General features: G+C 48.7%; 1 protein-coding gene across 5 annotated transcripts in view; it reads left to right on the forward strand.

Annotated features, from left to right (window-relative positions):
* PHKB (phosphorylase kinase regulatory subunit beta) overlaps positions 1-20,736 on the forward strand; it is a 413,553-nt gene that overhangs the window by 301,204 nt on the left and 91,613 nt on the right. For all 5 annotated transcript variants that reach the window (XM_063945574.1, XM_063945575.1, XM_063945572.1 and 2 more), the window contains one exon: positions 5,892-5,986. In XM_063945574.1, coding sequence (XP_063801644.1) covers positions 5,892-5,986 — 95 coding nt within the window. The remainder of the gene's footprint in view (positions 1-5,891; positions 5,987-20,736) is intronic.

The following is a 20,736-nucleotide window of genomic DNA, read 5'->3' on the forward strand; positions in this document are numbered from 1 at the left end:
GCAGCAGGTCCTCGCGAGGAGGAAGAGGCCAAGGATCTTCTATGAGCAACTTTTGAAGATCTGGATACCAAGCCCTCCTTGGCCAGTCTGGTGCAATGAGAATTGCTCGAACCCTTGTTCTTCTTATTATTTTGAGAACTTTTGGTATTAGTGGAAGTGGAGGGAAGACATATACCGTCCGAAACACCCACTGGGTCACCAGTGCATCGAATGCTATTGCTTGAGGGTCTCTCGACCTGGAATAATATCTCTGAAGCTTCTTGTTGAGACGAGATGCCATCATGTCTACTTGAGGAACTCCCCAAAGACTTGTCACCTCTGTGAAGACTTCTTGGTGGAGGCCCCACTCTCCTGGATGGAGATCGTGTCTGCTGAGGAAGTCTGCTTCCCAGTTGTCCACTCCCGGAATGAAAATTGCTGACAGAGCTCTTACATGATCTTTGTCACCTCTGCCATTGCCGCTCTGCTTTTCGTTCTGCCTTGACGGTTTATGTACGCGACTGCTGTTACATTGTCCGACTGGATCTGCACGGGTTGATCTTGAAAAAGATGCACCGCTTGTAGAAGGCCGTTGTAAATGGCTCTCAATTCCAGAACGTTTATGTGAAGACAGGTTTCCTGACTTGACCATTTTCCTTGGAAGCTTTTTCCCTGTGTGACTGCTCCCCAGCCTCGGAGACTTGCATCCGTGGTTACTAGGACCCAGTCCTGAATCCCGAACCTGCGTCCCTCTAACAGGTGAGAACTGTGCAGCCACCACAGGAGTGAAATCCTGGTTTTGGAGGACAGGATTATCTTCTGGTGCATGTGTAGGTGGGATCCGGACCACTTGTCCAACAGGTCCCACTGGAAGACTCTGGCATGAAATCGGCCAAACTGTATGGCCTCGTAGGCAGCTACCATCTTTCCCAACAAGCGAATGCATTGATGGATCGACACTCTTGTTGGTTTCAAAATGTGCTTGACCATTCTCTGGATTTCCAGAGCCTTTTCCACTGGAAGAAATACCCTCTGTACTTCCGTGTCCAGTATCATCCCCAGAAAGGACAATCTTGTTGTCGGTTCCAACTGTGACTTTGGATAATTCATGATCCAACCGTGTTGTTGGAGTACTGACAGGGTGAGTGCAATGTTCTGCACCAACCATTCCCTGGATCTCGCTGTTATCAGGAGATGTCCAGGTAAGGAACTATATTGACTCCTTGTTGTCGAAGGAGGACCATCATCTCTGCCATCACCTTGGTGAATACCCTCGGTGCCGTGGAGAGCCCGAACGGCAACGTCTGGAACTGGTAATGACAATCCTGTATTGCGAATCTCAGATACGCTTGATGAGGAGGATAAATGGGAACATGTAAGTAAGCATCTTTTAGGTCTACTGATACCATGAAGTCCCCTTCCTCCAGACTGGAAATCACTGCTCTCAGAGATTCCATCTTGAACTTGAACCTTTTTTTGATAAAGATTCAGAGATTTCAGATTTAAAATCGGTCTGACCGAGCCGTCCGGCTTCGGAACCACGAAGAGGCTTGAATAAAACCCTTCTCCCAGTTGTGACAGCGGTACAAGTACAATGACTTGATCCTGACATAATTTTTGAATTGCAGCTGATACTACTTCTCTGTCCGGAAGAGAAGCTGGCAAGGTCGATTTGAAAAATCGGCATGGGAGGACGTGTTGAAACTCCAGTTTGTATCCATGGGACACTATTTGCAAGACCCATGGGTCCAGGCCCGATTGAACCCAGAGCTGACTGAAAAGTTTCAGACGTGCTCCCACCCGAGTGGACTCCCGCAAGGGAGCCCCAGCGTCATGCTGCAGATTTGGCAGAAGCAGGGGTTGATTTCTGCTCCTGCGCTCCTGGAGACGCTGCGGACTTCTTTCCTCTTCCCCTCCCTCTAACTGCAAAGAAAGGGGAACCTTTACCCTTTTTGTATCTGTTGGGCCGAAAGGACTGCATCTGAGGGTGATATGCCTTTTTCGCCGGCGCAGGAGCATAAGGCAAGAATGTCGACTTACCTGCGGTTACCGTAGAGACCAAAGCATCCAGCCCATCTCCAAACAAGGCCTCACTTTTATACGGGAGAGCCTCCATATTTATTTTGGAATCTGCGTCAGCATTCCATTGGCGAATCCACAACGCCCTTCGAGCTGAGACTGCCATGGTAGCGGCTTTTGAACCCAAGAGCCCAATATCTTTCATGGCCTCTAGCATGTATGCAGCAGCGTCTTTGATATGACCTAACGTTAGGAGTATCTCGTCTCTTATCTATTGTGTCAATTTCAGATGACAAATTATCCGACCATCTCTCAATATCACTACTCACCCACGCACAAGCAATGGTGGGCCTGAGTAGCGTACCATTGGCCACATACATAGATTTTAACGTAGCCTCTAACTTGCGGTCTGCTGGCTCCTTTAGTGAAGCCGTCCCAGGTGCAGGAAGAATCACCTTTTTAGTTAATCGTGACAGAGCACTGTCTAAAACTGGGGGTGACTCCCATCTTTTCCTGTCCTCTGCCGGGAAAGGATAAGCAACCTGAATTCTTTTGGGAATCTGAAACTTCTTTTCAGGGTTTGCCCAAACTCCCTCACCGGAATTTCTTTTTAAATGGACATCTGCTTGGGATTGTGCCTCAATTATAAAATACCAGCTCCGATTAAGGTATTTCCGCATTGATCAGTGAAAACGGAGTAGGAAGTATCTCCGGTGGAACGCAAGCATGACACGCTAGTGACTACTTCCGGATCCAGGTATCGGAGCTCACCGGTGCACTCGATAACAAGCGCAATTAAAGCCCTTTATAAGGACAGTAAACGGACTCTATAGCACACATCTGACGCGTTCATGTGCTATCTTTGAACATCTTTTTGGGGACAGTTACGGAGCACTGGTGATCGATACGGAGGGACTTGGTGGATTCCGGACCTGCCGATACCCACCACTGTTTGCTGACATCTGTGGTTTCCGTGAGATCCCGAATGTTGCTGTATTGCCCTGTGGATGTTTATATGCTTCTTTAATTCTATGTTTCCTACAGGAGGGTAGCACTTATGTTTTTACAGGTGTATCAAGAAATCTCCCCTTTACACCTTACATGAGGGATAATTGCCTACAGAAGCTGGATGACCTAATTTACCATTAAGCTCAGTATTGTATTATTGACTATCACCTTGGTTGTTTTCTCTCACTTCTGGTGAAATTATTTGTTCACATGGTTTATGGTTAGCGCAGGCCTAAACATCTATATTTTGTGTATGAAGACCTCCTTTATAGCAACAATCTTGTATTGAATGCTTTTTGCCAATTTCGGATCTATTCCCCTGGAATCACTAGTGTCGACACAGGAATCAGAGTCCGTGTCGGTATCAGTTTGTACTATTTGTGCAAATGGTCTCTTATGTGACCCAGAGGGGTCCCCTGTGGATGAAAAGGCAGAACTATGAAAAATCACATCTTCCACGGATTTTCTCCAGGTTTCTGCATGAGACTCAGACTTATCCAATCTCTTACTGATATGATTCACACTATCACGTAATTCTTTCACCCATTCAGGCTCGTGGTGCGACGGCAGCGCCACCACATTACAACTCTGTGTCCCTAAAATGGCTCCCTCAGGGGAAGAGCTCCCTGCCTCAGACATGTCACACACGTGCACAATCACACAACAGACACTCCGGGACTTACAGGGGACAGACCCACAGTAAAATCTGTCAGAAGGACACAGATAGGATTTGCCAGTTCACAACCCAGCATCAGTTATAAAAATCCTGCGAAACACAAAATGCCCACAGACCTATAGCGCTTTTAAATTCACAATATAGCACCAAATTACACTGTGCCCCCCCTGTTTTGCTCCCTGATACTTGGTTCAGAAGTGGAGGAGGACCAGCGTTCTTCCCTGCAGCTTTCTAGGAGAGAAAATGGCGCTGATCAGTGTGCTGGCTGCCTGAGGAGGCCCCGCCCCCGTAATGGCGCGTTTCCTCTCAGATTTTTTAATACTAATTTTTATACTGGCGGGGGTAGGACTGTGCCTCCAGCATCTTATGTCCCCTTATCTGCCAGTTTTGAGTAGGTTACATGCTGCCCAGGGCGCCCTGCACCCTGCTGTGCCTGTGTTACTGGGTAGCATGGCGCGCAGCATTCCCGCCCGCTGCGCTGTACTTTTTAGCCGTCACGATGAAGATCCTTCTTCTTGTACACTCACCTGTCTTCTGACTTCTGGCTCTGCAAGGGGGGTGACGGCGCGCTGTGGGAGTGAGCACATAGCCGCAGCTAGCGTTCAGTACCCTTCAGGAGCTAATGGTGTCCTGTCAGCCAGAAGCAGAGCCATGAAACTATTCAGGAAGTTGGTTCCTACTTCTGCCCCCTAAGTCCCACAAAGCAGGGAGACTTGCCAGCAGTCCTCCCTGAAAATAAAAAACCTAACATAAAGTCTTTCAGAGAAACTCAGTAGAGCTCCCCTGGAGTGCATCCGGTCTGCCTGGGCACATTTTCTAAACTGAGGTCTGGAGGAGGGGCATAGAGGGAGGAGCCAGTTCACACCCTTGAAAAGTCTTAAAGTGCCCATGGCTCCTGCGGAACCGTCTATACCCCATGGTACTGAAGTGGACCCCAGCATCCTCTAGGACGTATGAGAAATCCTATTAACCCACCCAAATCTAATGCTCTTCGCACATGTTATAACTGCCCCCACTGCAGTGCACATGGTTTTGCCCATTTGCTATCAAATTTGCTGCTACGATCAGATCTGAATTAGCCCCCAACTCTGAGATGCGAATAAGAAGCAAAATGTAAAGAAAAATTTGGTATGCTACTGCTCACAGTGATGCCATAGGGCAGAGGTTCTCAAACTCTGTCCTCGGGGGCACACACAGTGCATGTTTTGCAGGTAACCCAGCAGGTGCACAGGTGTATTAATTACTCAGTGACACATTTTAAAAGGTCCACAGGTGGAGCTAATTATTTCACTTGCGATTCAGTGAGGAGACCTGCAAAACATGCACTGTGTGTGCCCCCGAGGACCGATTTTGAGAACATCTGCTGCCATAGGGTGTATAGACACTAGGGGGTGAATGTAATAGGTCACAGGTGCGGGGCATCAGGCAAGAATATCCGTATTTTTAAAGCAGCAATCATTTTACAAGGCAAAAGTAGCGACTGCCTTTTTTGTTGCCACACCGGTTCTCAAACGCCATAAAACTAAAGGCCTTGCTGCAGTGGGATCAGGATATAGTGCTTAGCTTGTGGCTTATTCATGTATCATGTTCTCTGTTGTGGGGATCCAATAGATACATGGATCCTGATAGTACAGAGGAGAATGCCCATGTGGGGGGACCCATATAGTTCAGGTAAGGAGATCATGGGGGTCCTTCCGAGTTGATCGCACGTAGCAACTTTTTGCTGCTCGTGCGATCAACTTGCCGCCGCCTATGGGGAGTGTATTTTAGCACAGTAGTGGCTGCGATCGCTTGTGCAGCCCTGCTATGCTAAAAAAAAAAGTTTCAAGCAAAACAAGATTAGCCCTATACCTACTTACCCTTTGCGACGGATCCAGCGATGCAGGTCCCGGATTTGACGTCAGACATCCGCCCTCAAAAAGGCTGGACACGCCTGCGTTCGCTGGACAACTCCCGGAAAACGGTCAGTTGACGCCCCAAAATGCCTTCCTCCTGTCAATCTTCTTGCGGTCGCCGCTGCGACTGCTTTCCTCGTTCCCGGCGTAATTGCAGCAACGACGCTCATGCGCAGTTCCGACCCGATTGCACCGCTGCGAGGAAGTGCAGCGTGCGATCGGGTCGGAATGACCCCCCCATGTTCGCAGATCAGCTCTTATTTTTTCCTTTGTACTCTAGGTGTTACTTTACTTCCCTTTTTTTTTTCTTGTAGTGGAAGAACTGATCAGTCCAAATGACATTGACCCCTTACACCGTTACGTTCATCGCCGGGATCAGAGAAATATCAGCATGCGATACTCTAATCAGGTAAGGGTCTGACGTTCTGCTATAGCTGCTTGTGAAGAATACCTGAAAAAGATGTGAAATCTTGGGTGAAGTTTCAGCTACGGGGCTAGATGCATCATCGCTTGGAAAGTGATAAAATGGTGAGTGAAAAAGTAACCAGCCAATCAGGTCCTATCTGCCATGTCACAGGCTGTGTTTGAAAAATGGCAGTTAGGAGCTGATTGGCTGGTACTTTTTCACGCTCCGTTTTATCACTTACCAAGCAATGATGCATCTGGCCCACGGGATCTTCTAGAATGAAAGGGGCTATTCAAATATTTGAAAGTCAGTTGGGAGTCTGTTTTTTCCTATCTAATAGACAGGGAAAAAACGACAACCAACCGACTTTTCAAACAATTGAATACCACCCAAAGACTGCATCAAACCTGTAGTGGTCTGGCAGCCTCACAGGGAATCGAAACAGTTGGGCATCTGGATGTACAGTAGCAGGAATGTTTGTTTGTTAGGATCCTTGAAATATTCCTCATTGGAATAAAAAGATTTATTTAAGAGAAGTATCCTGTGTGATAGTGTGGCCACACCTCTTCGCACTGACCAATCAGTCCTACTTGCAGACATTTCCACCAATGAGATTACAGACACACTTCCTGCTGGTGGATCAACATAAAATAAAATATGTAAAAAATGACATCAATGTGTGTTCTGCTAGGGGAATTTTTGCATGGACATGATGTAGATAGCTTTGGAGAACTACAAGTTTCATCATGACCTACCACCCATCTGGTGCTGGTTGTTCTACAACAGATAGCGGGACAATCTTTTGGTATAGGTCTTAAAGGAGGCTTTTTTAAATTGTATTTGCATTGACCCATATTGACAACCCCTCGTCCACCTTCAGTTGTTGGTTTGTTGTTACTTTTGTTATTCTGTATCGCTGCTAATACTTTTTAGCTCTACTGTTATGGAGGGAGTTTACTTTCCAATATCTGCCAAGTGTTCATCCCCTGACTATTAAAAGCTTTTTAAATGGGAGGAGATAAGGATAGGGGGTGCCCTCTCCTGGGGTAGATGGGCACCTCCAAACACACAGCAGCCAGGAAAACGGAACACCAGTCCAGAGTTTTCGTGCAATCTTCCAATGGCTAGTTTTATTGTGCAGTACAAACACAAAACATAAAAAGAAATCCTAGTCTGTATGGGCACTAGCTAAACATAATAGGTTACCTCTCTCAGAGTAGTAGAACCTAATGCCCCTACCACAAACACAGGCATATGCACAGTACTTACAGTCAGTAAATCACAGTGTCTCATTACAGGCCTGCTACCTGTTTCCCCAGGTAGTGAAAGCCTGAGCCAAGCCCTGACATAGCTTTTATCAGCCTCTTACAGGTGCAGGCACTAATTAGCCTGCTCTCAGGCTAATGGCCTAAAGACCCGAAATGGGCCTCGTGGATGGAGCCTTCCTTTCTCTCTCATATTCACATCCCAGGAACCCCTATATGGTTTTTACCAAAAGCTTCCTGGGGTTTTAAAATACACAGGCCAGAAACCTGGGACAAACATACAGTATCTCCCATTTATCGCTTTACCAATGCTTCTATCACAGTATATATTTATTTTTACTTTTTCTTTTCCATAAGATTAAATAATTCTCCACTGTACATAGCAAAATCTGTAATTGCAGGTTTGTTCATGATATATGCTTTGTTTAAGCATTTGCCTTTTATTACATATAGACATAATATATTAGAGAGAAACTAACATTCACTTTATCTTTCATAAACTAGTGAAAGTTATGTGGCTGCCTCCCGTGTTTTAGCTCTGTGACACTTAGCGTGTGTGACTCACTGCTTAGGGTAAAGATCACATTTATTTCAAAGCTACAAATGCAGAGGGCGGCTCTTTCCAATTGCTGCGTGATTACAGAGGAAGCCCGCTTTGCAGAGGAGCCCGAGCAAGCTGCTGACGTATAGCATGGGTCTGATGGTTGGCGGTCCGGAGCACGAGTGTCAGTTTCCTCCTGCGTCTATAACAGACTATCCTGTTCAGCTGTCAAATCACTACAGATCCCAGCAGGTTTATCTAGCCAGTCGTCATGGTTCCACAGTATATACAGTATATTGACTACATCTGATCTATAGTCACACTGCCGACACCGCTGTGTCGTAGCCTGGCAGAGAGAATACATTTGTTAATTTAATTGCACACAATCATTAACTTGGAAAATGTGATTGTCCAATTGAACAGGTTTTAAGAGCAGAATCTGCGCCAGATATGACAGGTCACTGTGAGCACCAGCTGAATTAATTAATGGTTTAATTCAAGAAACCTTATATATTGACCATGCATCAATAGCAATATCTGTGACCTGTTTACCTCATTTATGGGAAAACGTAATAGGTATAATACAAATAGCACCACTAACACCAGTTTCTATCAATAAATTAATTATTTTGCTAAGTTCTAAGGATGAATGGTTGATTCAAAGTATAAAACGAGATTTATGGTAAGAACTTACCATTGTTAAATCTCTTTATGCGAGATACACTGGGCTCCACAAGGCTTCACATCGGGGTGTAGAGTAGGATCTTGATCCGAGGCACCAACAGGCTCAAAGCTATTGACTGTTCCCCAGATGCACAGCGCCGCCTCCTCTATAACCCTGCCTCCGTGCACAGGAGCTCAGTTTCGTTAACCAGCCCAATGCAGTAGCAGGTACTGGAGACGACAATCGCTCGTAGCCAATTACACCACACATTCACCACAGGAGAGGGTGTCAATACCAACCCAGAGAAGCTAAGTGCGTCAGGGTGGGTGCCTTGTGGAGCCCAGTGTACCTCGCAGAAAGAGATTTAACAACGGTAAGTTCTTACCATAAATCTTGTTTTCTGCTGTGGGGTACACTGGGCTCCACAAGGATTCACATCGGGGGTTTGTCCTAAAGCAGTTCCTTATGGGAGGGGACGCACTGTAGCGGGCATGAGAACCCGGCGTCCAAAGGAAGCATCCTGGGAAGCGGCGGTATCGAAGGCATAGAACCTTACAAACGTGTTCCCTGAGGACCACGTTGCCGCCTTGCACAATTGTTCAAGGGTCGCACCACGGTGGGCCGCCCAAGAAGGTCCAACCGACCGAGTAGAATGGGCTTTAATGGTAGCAGGAACCGGACGACCAGCCTGTACATAAGCATGTGCAATCACCATTCTAATCCATCTGGCCAGAGTCTGCTTGGAAGCATGCCAGCCACGTTTGTGAAAACCAAACAATACAAAAAGAGAATCAGATTTCCTAATGGAGGAAGTTCTCTTCACATAGATACGGAGAGCCCGTACTACATCCAAAGACCGCTCTTTGGAAGACAACTCAGGAGAATTAAAGGCCGGAACCACAATCTCCTGGTTAAGGTGGAAGGAAGACACCACCTTTGGTAAATAACCTGGCTGCGTTCTAAGAACCACCCGGTCACGGTGAAAAATCAAATAGGGAGACTTACAGGATAAGGCACCCAAGTCCGATACCCTTCTAGCTGAAGCAATCGCCAGCAAGAAAAGGACCTTAAGGGAAAGCCACTTAAGGTCAGCAGAAGCAAGAGGCTCAAATGGAGACTCTTGCAAGGCCTCCAAAACCACCGACAAGTCCCAAGGGGCCACAGGTGGCACATAAGGAGGCTGAATCCGCAACACACCCTGAGTGAATGTATGGACATCAGGTAGGGTAGCAATTTTTCTCTTAAACCAAACCGACAAGGCAGAGATGTGAACCTTGAGGGAGGCCAGACGCAGGCCTAAGTCCAGGCCCTGTTGTAGAAAGGCCAATAGCTTGGCCGTACTAAACTTGAAAACGTCATGATTGTGAGACACACACCAAGTAAAGTAAGCATTCCAGATCCTATGGTAGATCTGAGCAGAAGCCGGCTTACGGGCCTTCAACATAGTTTGAACGACCGCCTCAGAAAAACCCTTGGCCCTCAGGATGGAAGCTTCAAGAGCCACGCCATCAAAGCCAGACGTGCCAAATCCTGGTAAACACAAGGGCCCTGAACGAGGAGGTCTGGTCGTTGTGGAAGCAGAAGGGGACGATCCCACAAGAGACCCAGTAGCTCGGAGAACCAGTGCCGTCTGGGCCACGCTGGAGCGACCAGAAGCTGGTTTCACTTTTTCTTGCTTGAACTTCCGTATTACTCTGGGCACGAGTGACACCGGAGGGAACACATACGGTAGCTGAAAGTTCCATGGAATTGCCAGAGCGTCCACGAACGCAGCTTGAGGGTACCTTGTCCTTGCTCCGAAGACCGTAACCTTGTGATTGTGTCGAGACGCCATCAGATCCATATCTGAAAGACCCCACGAGAAGTTGAAACACCTCCGGATGGAGGCTCCACTCTCCGGCGTGTATGTCCTGATGACTGAGAGAGTCCGCTTCCCAGTTCAAGACGCCTGGAATGAACACTGCGGATATGGCCGGCAGATGGCGTTCTGCCCACTGAAGAATCCATCTTCGAGTGCCGCCTTGATGATTGATGTACGCCACTGTGGTGGCGTTGCCCGACTGTACTTGAACAGGTCTGTTCTGTATGAGATGCTGGGCCATTGTCAACGCATTGAACACTGCCTGCAGTTCCAGAATATTTATCAGGAGTAGGGACTCCTCCTTGGTCCACCGACCCTGAGGAGAGTGTTGTTCCAAGACCGCGCCCCAACCTCTTAGACTGGCATCCGTCGTCAGAAGGACCCAGTTGGATATCCAAAAGGGACGGCCCCTGCTCAATCATTGGTCCTGAAGCCACCAGCTCAGTGACAGGCGGACCTCCGGAGACAAGGAGATCATGTGAGATCTGATCCAGTGAGGTAGTCCATCCCACTTGGTCAAAATTAACTTCTGCAGAGGGCGAGAATGGAATTGAGCATACTCCACCATGTCGAAAGCCGACACCATGATACCCAGCACTTGCATTGCCGAATGTATCGACACTTGTGGACGAGATAGGAAGCATTAAATCCTGTCCTGAAGCTTCAGGACTTTCTCCTGAGACAGGAACAACCGTTGGTTGTGAGCGTCCAATAACGCTCCCAGGTGTACCATGCTTTGAGCAGGAACCAGGGAGGATTTCTTCCAGTTGATCAGCCACCCGTGGGCTTTCATGCACTGGACCGTCAGATCGAGATGACACAGGAGAAGTTCTGGGGAATGTGCCAGGATCAACCAATCGTCCAGGTACTGTAGAATCCTGACCCCTTAACGGCGGAGTGTAGCCGTCATGACCGCCATAACTTTGGTGAAAACTCGGAGAGCCGTTGTCAAACCAAAGGGTAATGAAATTGGTAATGAAGGTTGCCCACTGCAAACCTCAGGTACTGCTGATGAGATACCGCAATAGGAATATGTAGGTAGGCATCTTGTATGTCCAGGGAGACCATATAGTCGTCAGGCTCCAAGGCCAGAACAATAGAGCGCAGCGTTTCCATACTGAACTTGGAGACCTGCACATACTTGTTCAAGGACTTCAGATTGAGAATGGGCCATGAGGACTCGTTCGGTTTCGGGACTATAAACAGCGGTGAATAGTACCCCTTGCCTCTCTGAGCCAGTGGCACCTGTACTACCACTTCTGTGGACAGGAGGGAATGTACCACCGAGTGCAAAGTGTTTGCTTTTGCCAGATCCAGAGGCACATTTGTCAGGAAAAATCGATGCGGGGGACGACTCTTGAAAGGTATGGCGTAACCTCGAGCAACGACTTCCCTCACCCAGGTATCTGAAGTGGTCTTCAACCATTCCTGGGCAAATCCTAGAAGTCTGCCCCCCAGCCTGGGATCCCCCAGCGGGAGGCCCGCCCCGTCATGCGGCAGGCTTGTCAGTTTTGGAAGCTGGCTGACGGGCGGCCCAGGCACGCTTCGGTCTGGGCTTGGCAGGTCTGGAAGCACGAGCTTGCTTTGGGTACGCCTGACCTTTTGTTTTTCCTGGAGGACGAAAGGGCTGAGGGACAGTACTTTTAGCCTTCTGTGCAGAAGGAGCCGTACTAGGTAGGCAAGCTGTTTTAGCAGTAGCCAGATCAGCCACAATTTTATTGAGGTCTTCTCTAAATAGAATATCTCCCTTGAAAGGAAGCACCTCCAGGGTTTTCTTGGAATCCATATCCACCGACCAGGATCTCAACCAAAGGATACGTCTGGCCAAGACGGACGTAGTAGCAGCCTTGGCCGCAAGCAACCCGGCATCGGAGGCTGCCTCCTTAAGGTACAGAGAAGCCGTGGTAATATACGAAAGACATTGTCGAGCATGCTCAGATGCGTTGGAAAACAGTTCCGCCTCAAGCTCCTGAGCCCACGCCTCAACAGCTTCAGCAGCCCAAGTTACTGCAATGGTTGGCCTATGCACAACCTCCGTCAGGGTATAAATCGCTTTTAAACAACCCTCCACACATCTATCCATCGGTTCCTTCAGAGAGGTGACGGTGGTTACTGGTAGAGCAGAGGAAACAACCATACGCGCCACATGAGAATCAACGGGCGGAGGGGTTTCCCAATTCTTACATACCTCCGCAGAGAGAGGATAGCGAGCTAACAGTCTCTTATTTGGTGTGAATTTTGTCCCAGGATTTTCCCAGGATTCTTGACGTATGTCAACCAGGTGTTCAGAATGAGGTAAAACTTGTTTAACCACCTTCTTACGTTTAAACCTATCCGGTTTCTTAGAGACAGCCTCAGGCTCAAGATCATCAGACACCTGAAGAATGAGCCTAATCGCTTCAATCAAATCCGGGACATCCACCATTGACTTCCCTTCCCCATCAGAAACATCTGTGTCAGTGTCTGTGGGATCAGTATATGCACCATCCTCCTAAGAGGACGTGTCTGGGATAGCAGTGGGTTGGGAGGAGGTAATGGCCTGTTTAGAGGATGACTTAGTCTTGGGCGGGCAAGAGTGAGACTTAGATTTAGTCAGTGACCGGTTCAAATGCTGTAACTGAGTGGAGATTTGATCTGCCCATGGCGGATTAATAGCAGGGACCATAAACTGCTGCGTTGGCACCGGTGGTCCCACAGGGGGTGCCAATTTAGTTAAAAGCGTGTTTAACAGCGTGGAAAACGTAGCCCAAGGTGGGTCCTGTGATGCCCCAGGTGCTACCGACCCACTGGGGGGTAAGGAACCCCCTGAACCTGGACTCTCAGCTGCCATATTTTCCTCCCATCACGTCTGCGACCTCACTACCACGCAATGTGGGAGAAGCCCCAGCGTCGTTGCCATATGTAGCAGACATAAGAATGTGCACAATATAGGGAAACCTGGTACAAGGTGTAGCAGCAATATACCTAGCAAGAACACTCGGTGAAGTGTGACTATGAAAGCACGAACCGGGAGTTCAAGAGATATATAGGATGACTATGAATTACAAGTTAAAAATACACATAAAGTATATCTTGTGATACAATCCTATATTGTACAGAAAGAAACCTGATACACTTAGCCCCTCAGTTATAGCAATATATGAGTAGCCCACTGAGGGAAATACCCTTTAATAAGGCAACCACGCGGCAGCTACATGCACATACACAAATATAGTCACAAGCGTACCATGCAGAAATTATGCACCATAAAACTGCACTGGACTAGCAATACAAAGTAATACTCAGATGGCTATATGTGTTAACAATTGATATAACAAATCACAGTAACTACTGGATGTATATCACAGGGTGTTTGTACCACACAACCCTAAATGTATGCACTCTTTCTTAACTAACACTGTCCCAGTGACAGGTAGATTACTTAAGTGTCCTGTAGGAAGCACAGCACTGGTAATCAGGCGGTTCTACAGAGGAGGACTTGCCCCAGCAGTCCCAGGAACAGCGCAGCTCTATCAGTGATGGCTTCTGGCCGGGAGTGAAGGAGAGGAAAGCAGCACCAGGGCAGGAACATTTTTAGAAATGGCGCCATGGGACTGGGGGGAGGGGCCACAGGTCCAACCTGCTCCCCCTTCTGGCATCCCCACCAGGCACTGCGGGCAGTTAAAAGCGGGGTTTATGTACAGCAAAAGCCCCCCAGACCTGTGCCCATTGTGTCCCTGGTGGCTAGTGGAGCGGCTGCCCAGTAATCAGTGTCCACACCAGCGTGCGCGCGACCCGCCTCTTACGGCCGCGCTGGATCGCGGTAAAGTGCGGGCACAGAAACCCCTTACCTCCCCCATACCTGCGGCCCCACGATCCAGGAGGACGACGGCGTGTGTGTGACTCACGATTTGAAGGAACCAGTGCCTCCACTGCAGTGACCCGGCAACCAGGGCGCGGGAGTATACAGCGCCGCTGGGGGTGATGGAGCTGCATACAGGAAAGTCTATGAGACTTTGCCTGCTGCAGCCCTTGTAGTCTGACAGAAGAATCTTCAGTTCTTTCTTTCAATGAAAGCAATGAATAGGCTGCCTAATGCAGCCCTCCTGTTAAGTGCCTGTTTACTGCATGGCACCAACTTACAAACTGAGCTCTTGTGCATGGAGGCGGGGTTATAGAGGAAGTGGCGCTGTGCTTCTTGGGAACAGTCAAAAGTTTTGAGCCTGTTGGTGCCCCGGATCAAGATCCTACTCTACACCCCGATGTGAAGCCTTGTGGAGCCCAGTGTACCCCGCAGCAGAAATAATGGTTGAACTGATGCTCGGTTGGTTACTGCAGCTCTGAGCAGTTCGCTTTCTGTGTATGGATGCTTGCTGGGATCTATGACCCCATAAAGAGCCCATATCATGTTCTCCTGCAGTCTGGTTCCTATGACTCCGTGCAGAGACTTTACCATGTTCTGCTGGAATATAAAGCCATTGATATATCATGTTGTGCTCTACTGCAATCTGGAACATAACCCCATGAAGACACATGTTCATGTTCTCCTGGGCATCTGACTCTTTACATTTTATGAAGAGATCTTATTGGGTTCTGCAACATAGCCCAGTGTAGAGACATTTCCATGTTCTCCAGAGATCAGGAACTTAACGCAGTGAAGAGACATTTCCATGTTCTCCTGGGGTCTGGAACATCAATGAAGAGACATTTCCATGTTCTCATGGGGTCTGGTACATCAATAAAGAGACATTTCCATGTTCTCCTGGGGTCTGGAACATAACCCAATTTCTCTAACGTCCTAGTGGATGCTGGGGACTCCGTAAGGACCATGGGGAATAGACGGGCTCCGCAGGAGACATGGGCACTTTAAGAAAGAATTTAGATTTTGGTGTGCTCTGGCTCCTCCCTCTATGTCCCTCCTCCAGACCTTAGTTTGAATCTGTGCCCGGACGAGCTGGGTGTTGTTCAGTGAGCTCTCCTGAGCTTGCTGTAAGAAAGTATTTGGTTAGGTTTTTTATTTTCAGGGAGCTCTGCTGGCAACAGACTCCCTGCATCGTGGGACTGAGGGGAGAGAAGCAGCCCTACTCTCTGCAGATAGGTCCTGCTTCTTAGGCTACTGGACACCATTAGCTCCAGAGGGATCGTACACAGGATCTCACCCTCGTCGTCCGATCCCAGAGCCGCGCCGCCGCCCCCCTCGCAGAGCCGGAAGACAGAAGCCGGGTGAGCATAAGAAGCAAGAAGACTTCTAAATCGGCGGCAGAAGACTCCAGTCTTCACTGAGGTAGCGCGCAGCACTGCAGATGTGCGCCATTGCTCCCACATACACCCACATACTCCGGTCACTGTAAGGGTGCAGGGCGCAGGGGGGGGCGCCCTGGGCAGCAATTAGGATCTCTTGGCAAAAGTTTGACATATATACAGTTGGGCACTGTATATATGTATGAGCCCCCGCCATAATATTGTACATAAACGCGGGACAGAAGCCCGCCGCTGAGGGGGCGGGGCTTCTTCCTCAGCACTCACCAGCGCCACTTTTTCTCCACAGCTCCGCTGAGAGGAAGCTCCCCAGGCTCTCCCCTGCAGATACACGGTAGAAGAGGGTAAAAAAGAGAGGGGGGGCACATAATTAGGCGCAAAAATCATTATTACAGCGTCTACTGGGTTAACACTAAGTTACTGTGTGATTCCTGGGTTATATAGCGCTGGGGTGTGTGCTGGCATATTCTCTCTCTGTCTCTCCAAAGGGCCTTGTGGGGGAACTGTCTTCAAAAAGAGCATCCCCTGTGTGTGTGGTGTGTCGATACGCTTGTGTCGACATGTTTGACGAAGGCTATGTGGAAACAGAGCGACAGCAAATGAATGTGGTGTCTCCGCCGATGGCGCCGACACCTGATTGGATGGATATGTGGAAGGTTTTAAATGATAATGTTAATTCCTTGCATAAAAGGTTAGATAAAGCTGAAGCCTTAGGACAGTCAGGGTCTCAACCCGTGCCTGATCCTATGTCGCAGAGGCCGTCAGGGTCTCAGAAGCGCCCACTATCCCAGATTGTTGACACTGATACCGACATGGATTCTGACTCCAGTGTCGATTACGATGATGCAAAGTTACAGCCTAAATTGGCTAAATCCATCCGTTATATGATTATAGCAATGAAGGATGTGTTGCACATCACAGAGGAAACCCCAGTCCCTGACAAGAGGGTTCATATGTATGGGGAAAAAAGGCAGGTGGTGACCTTTCCCCCTTCACACGAGCTAAATGAGTTATGTGAAAAGGCTTGGGAATCTCCAGATAAAAAACTGCAGATTTCTACACGGATGCTTATGGCGTATCCTTTCCCGCCAACGGACAGGTTACGCTGGGAATCCTCCCCTAGGGTGGACAAAGCTCTAACACGCTTATCAAAGAGTGTAGCCCTGCCGTCACAGGATACGGCCACCCTGAAAGATGCTGCGGATAGAAAGCAAGAGGGTACCCTGAAGTCCATTTATACACATTCAGGTACCTTACTAAGGCCGGCAATTGCGTCGGCCTGGGTGTGTAGTGCTGTAGCAGCATGGACGGATACCTTATCTGAGGAACTTGATACCTTAGACAAGGATACTATATTAATGACCCTGGGGCATATAAAAGACGCTGTCCTATATATGAGAGATGCTCAAAGAGACATTAGCCTACTGGGCTCTAGGATAAATGCTATGTCGATTTCTGCCAGAAGGGTCCTGTGGACTCAAAAAGGCACATGGAGGTTTTACCTTACAAGGGTGAGGAATTGTTTGGGGAGGGTCTCTCGGACCTGGTCTCCACAGCTACTGCTGGAAAGTCAAATTTTTTGCCATATGTTTCCTCACAACCTAAGAAAGCACCGTATTACCAAATGCAGTCCTTTCGTTCACAAAAAGGCAAGAAAGTCCGAGGTGCGTCCTTTCTTGCCAGAGGCAGGGGCAGAGGAAGGAAGCTGCACAACGCAGCCAGTTCTCAGGAACAGAAGTCCTCCCCGGCTTCCACTAAATCCACCGCATGACGCTGGGGCTCCACAGGCAGAGCTAGGCCCGGTGGGGGCGCGTCTCCGAAATTTCAGCCACAAGTGGGTACACTGCCAGTTGGATCCCTGGGCAATAGAGATTGTGTCTCAGGGATACAAGCTGGAATTCGAAGAGATGCCCCCTCACCGTTACCTCAAATCGGCCCTGCCAGCTTCTCCTTTGGAGAGGGAAATAGTGTTAGCTGCAATTCACAAATTGTATCTTCAACAGGTGGTGGTCAAGGTTCCCCTCCTACAACAAGGAAAGGGTTATTATTTGACCATGTTTGTGGTACCGAAGCCGGATGGTCAGACCCATATTGAATTTAAAATCCCTGAACATATACCTGAAAAGGTTCAAGTTCAAGATGGAATCGCTCAGAGCGGTCATCGCAAGCCTGGAAGGGGGGGATTTTATGGTGTCTCTGGACATAAAGGATGCATATCTTCATGTCCCCATTTATCCACCTCATCAGGCGTACCTCAGATTTGTGGTACAGGATTGTCATTACCAATTCCAGACGTTGCCGTTTGGTCTCTCCACGGCACCGAGAATATTTACCAAGGTAATGGCGGAAATTATGGTACTCCTGCAGAAGCAAAGGGTCACAATTATCCCATACTTGGACGATCTCCTCATAAAAGCGAGGTCAAGGGAGCAGTTGCTGATCAGCGTAGCACGCTCTCTGGAAGTGTTACAACAACACGGCTGGATTCTAAATATTCCAAAGTCGCAGTTGATTCCTACGACTCGTCTGCCCTTCCTGGGCATGATTCTGGACACAGACCAGAAGAGGGTTTATCTCCCGATGGAGAAGGCTCAGGAGCTCATGACACTGGTCAGAGACCTATTAAAACCAAAACAGGTGTCTGTGCATCACTGCACGCGAGTCCTGGGAAAGATGGTGGCATCATACGAGGCCATTCCCTTCGGCAGGTTCCATGCGAGGACCTTTCAATGGGATCTATTGGACAAGTTGTCCGGATCACATCTTCAGATGCATCGGTTAATCACCCTATCCCCCAGGGCCAGGGTGTCTCTCCTGTAGTGGCTGCAGAGTGCTCACCTTCTCGAAGGTCGCAGATTCGGCATTCAGGACTGGGTCCTGGTGACCACGGATGCAAGCCTCCAAGGGTGGGGGGCAGTCACACAAGGAAGAAATTTCCAAGGGCTGTGGTCAAGTCAGGAGACTTGCCTTCACATCAACATCCTGGAACTAAGGGCCATATACAACGCCCTACGTCAAGCGGAGGCCCTGCTTCGCGACCAACCGGTTCTGATTCAGTCAGACAACATCACCGCAGTGGCACATGTAAACCGCCAAGGCGGCACAAGGAGCAGGGTGGCGATGGTAGAAGCCACCAGAATTCTTCGCTGGGCGGAGAATCACGTAAGCGCACTGTCAGCAGTGTTCATTCCGGGAGTGGACAACTGGGAAGCAGACTTCCTCAGCAGGCACGACCTCCACCCGGGAGAGTGGGGACTTCATCAAGAAGTCTTCACGCAGATTGCAAGTCGGTGGGAACTGCCACAGGTGGACATGATGGCATCCCGCCTCAACAAAAAGCTACAGAGGTATTGCGCCAGGTCAAGAGACCCTCAGGCGATAGCTGTGGACGCACTGGTGACACCGTGGGTGTTCCAGTCGGTCTTTTCCAGTCGGTCTATGTATTTCCTCCTCTACCTCTCATACCCAAGGTGCTGAGAATCATAAGAAAAAGAGGAGTGAGAACAATACTCATTGTTCCGGATTGGCCAAGAAGGACTTGGTATCCAGATCTGCAAGAAATGCTCACAGAGGACCCGTGGCCTCTGCCTCTAAGACAGGACTTGTTGCAACAGGGGCCTTGTCTGTTCCAAGACTTACCGCGGCTGCGTTTGACGGCATGGCGGTTGAACGCCGGATCCTAGCAGAAAAAGGCATTCCGGATGAAGTTATTCCTAAGCTGATAAAGGCTAGGAAGGATGTGACGGCTCAACATTATCACCGTATATGGCGAAAATATGTGGCTTGGTGTGAGGCCAGGAATGCTCCTACGGAGGAATTCCAGCTGGGCTGTTTCCTTCACTTCCTACAGTCGGGAGTGACTTTGGGCCTAAAATTGGGTTCCGTTAAGGTTCAGATTTTGGCCTTATCCATTTTCTTTCAAAAAGAACTGGCTTCTCTGCCTGAAGTTCAGACGTTTGTAAAGGGAGTGCTGCATATTCAGCCCCCTTTTGTGCCTCCAGTGGCACCTTGGGATCTTAACGTGGTGTTGAGTTTCCTGAAATCACACTGGTTTGAACCACTCAAAACGGTGGAATTGAAATATCTCACGTGGAAGGTGGTCATGCTATTAGCCTTGGCTTCGGCTAGGCGTGTGTCAGAATTGGCGGCTTTGTCACATAAAAGCCCTTATCTGGTTTTCCATGCGGATAGAGCAGAATTGCGGACCCGCCCACAATTTCTGCCGAAAGTGGTTTCATCCTTTCATATAAACCAACCTATTGTGGTGCCTGTGGCTACTACTGACTTGGAGGATTCCGAGTCACTGGATGTGGTCAGGGCTTTGAAGGTTTATGTAGCCAGAACGGCTAAGGTCAGGAAAACAGAATCTTTGTTTATCCTGTATGCTTCCAACAAGCTTGGGGCGCCTGCTTCAAAGCAAACTATTGGTCGCTGGATCTGTAACACGATTCAGCAGGCTCATTCTGCGGCTGGGTTGCCGCTGCCTAAATCAGTTAAGGCCCATTCCACAAGGAAGGTGGGCTCTTCTTGGGCGGCTGCCCGAGGGGTCTCGGCATTACAGCTATGCCGAGCGGCTACTTGGTCAGGTTCAAACACCTTTGCAAAGTTCTACAAGTTTGACACCCTGGCTGAGGAGGACCTTGTGTTTGCTCATTCGGTGCTGCAGAGTCATCCGCACTCTCCCGCCCGTTTGGGAGCTTTGGTATAATCCCCATGGTCCTTACGGAGTCCCCAGCATCCACTAGGACGTTAGAGAAAATACGATTGTACTTACCGGTAAATCTATTTCTCGTAGTCTGTAGTGGATGCTGGGCGCCCGTCCCAAGTTTGGACTTCTTCTGCAATGGTTGTATATAGTTATTGCTTAAATAAGGGTTGTGTTATAGTTGCATCAGGGTTGATCTGATGCTCTGTTGTTGTTCATACTGTTAACTGGGTAAAGTTATCACAAGTTATACGGTGTGATTGGTGTGGCTGGTATGAGTCTTACCCTGGATTCCCAAAATCCTTTCCTTGTACTGTCAGCTCTTCCGGGCACAGTTTCTCTAACTGAGGTCTGGAGGAGGGGCATAGAGGGAGGAGCCAGAGCACACCAGAATCTAAATTCTTTCTTAAAGTGCCCATGTCTCCTGCGGAGCCCGTCTATTCCCCATGGTCCTTATGGAGTCCCCAGCATCCACTACG

Source organism: Pseudophryne corroboree, chromosome 11 (assembly GCF_028390025.1).
Source record: "Pseudophryne corroboree isolate aPseCor3 chromosome 11, aPseCor3.hap2, whole genome shotgun sequence".
NCBI classification, from domain to species: Eukaryota; Metazoa; Chordata; class Amphibia; order Anura; family Myobatrachidae; genus Pseudophryne; species Pseudophryne corroboree.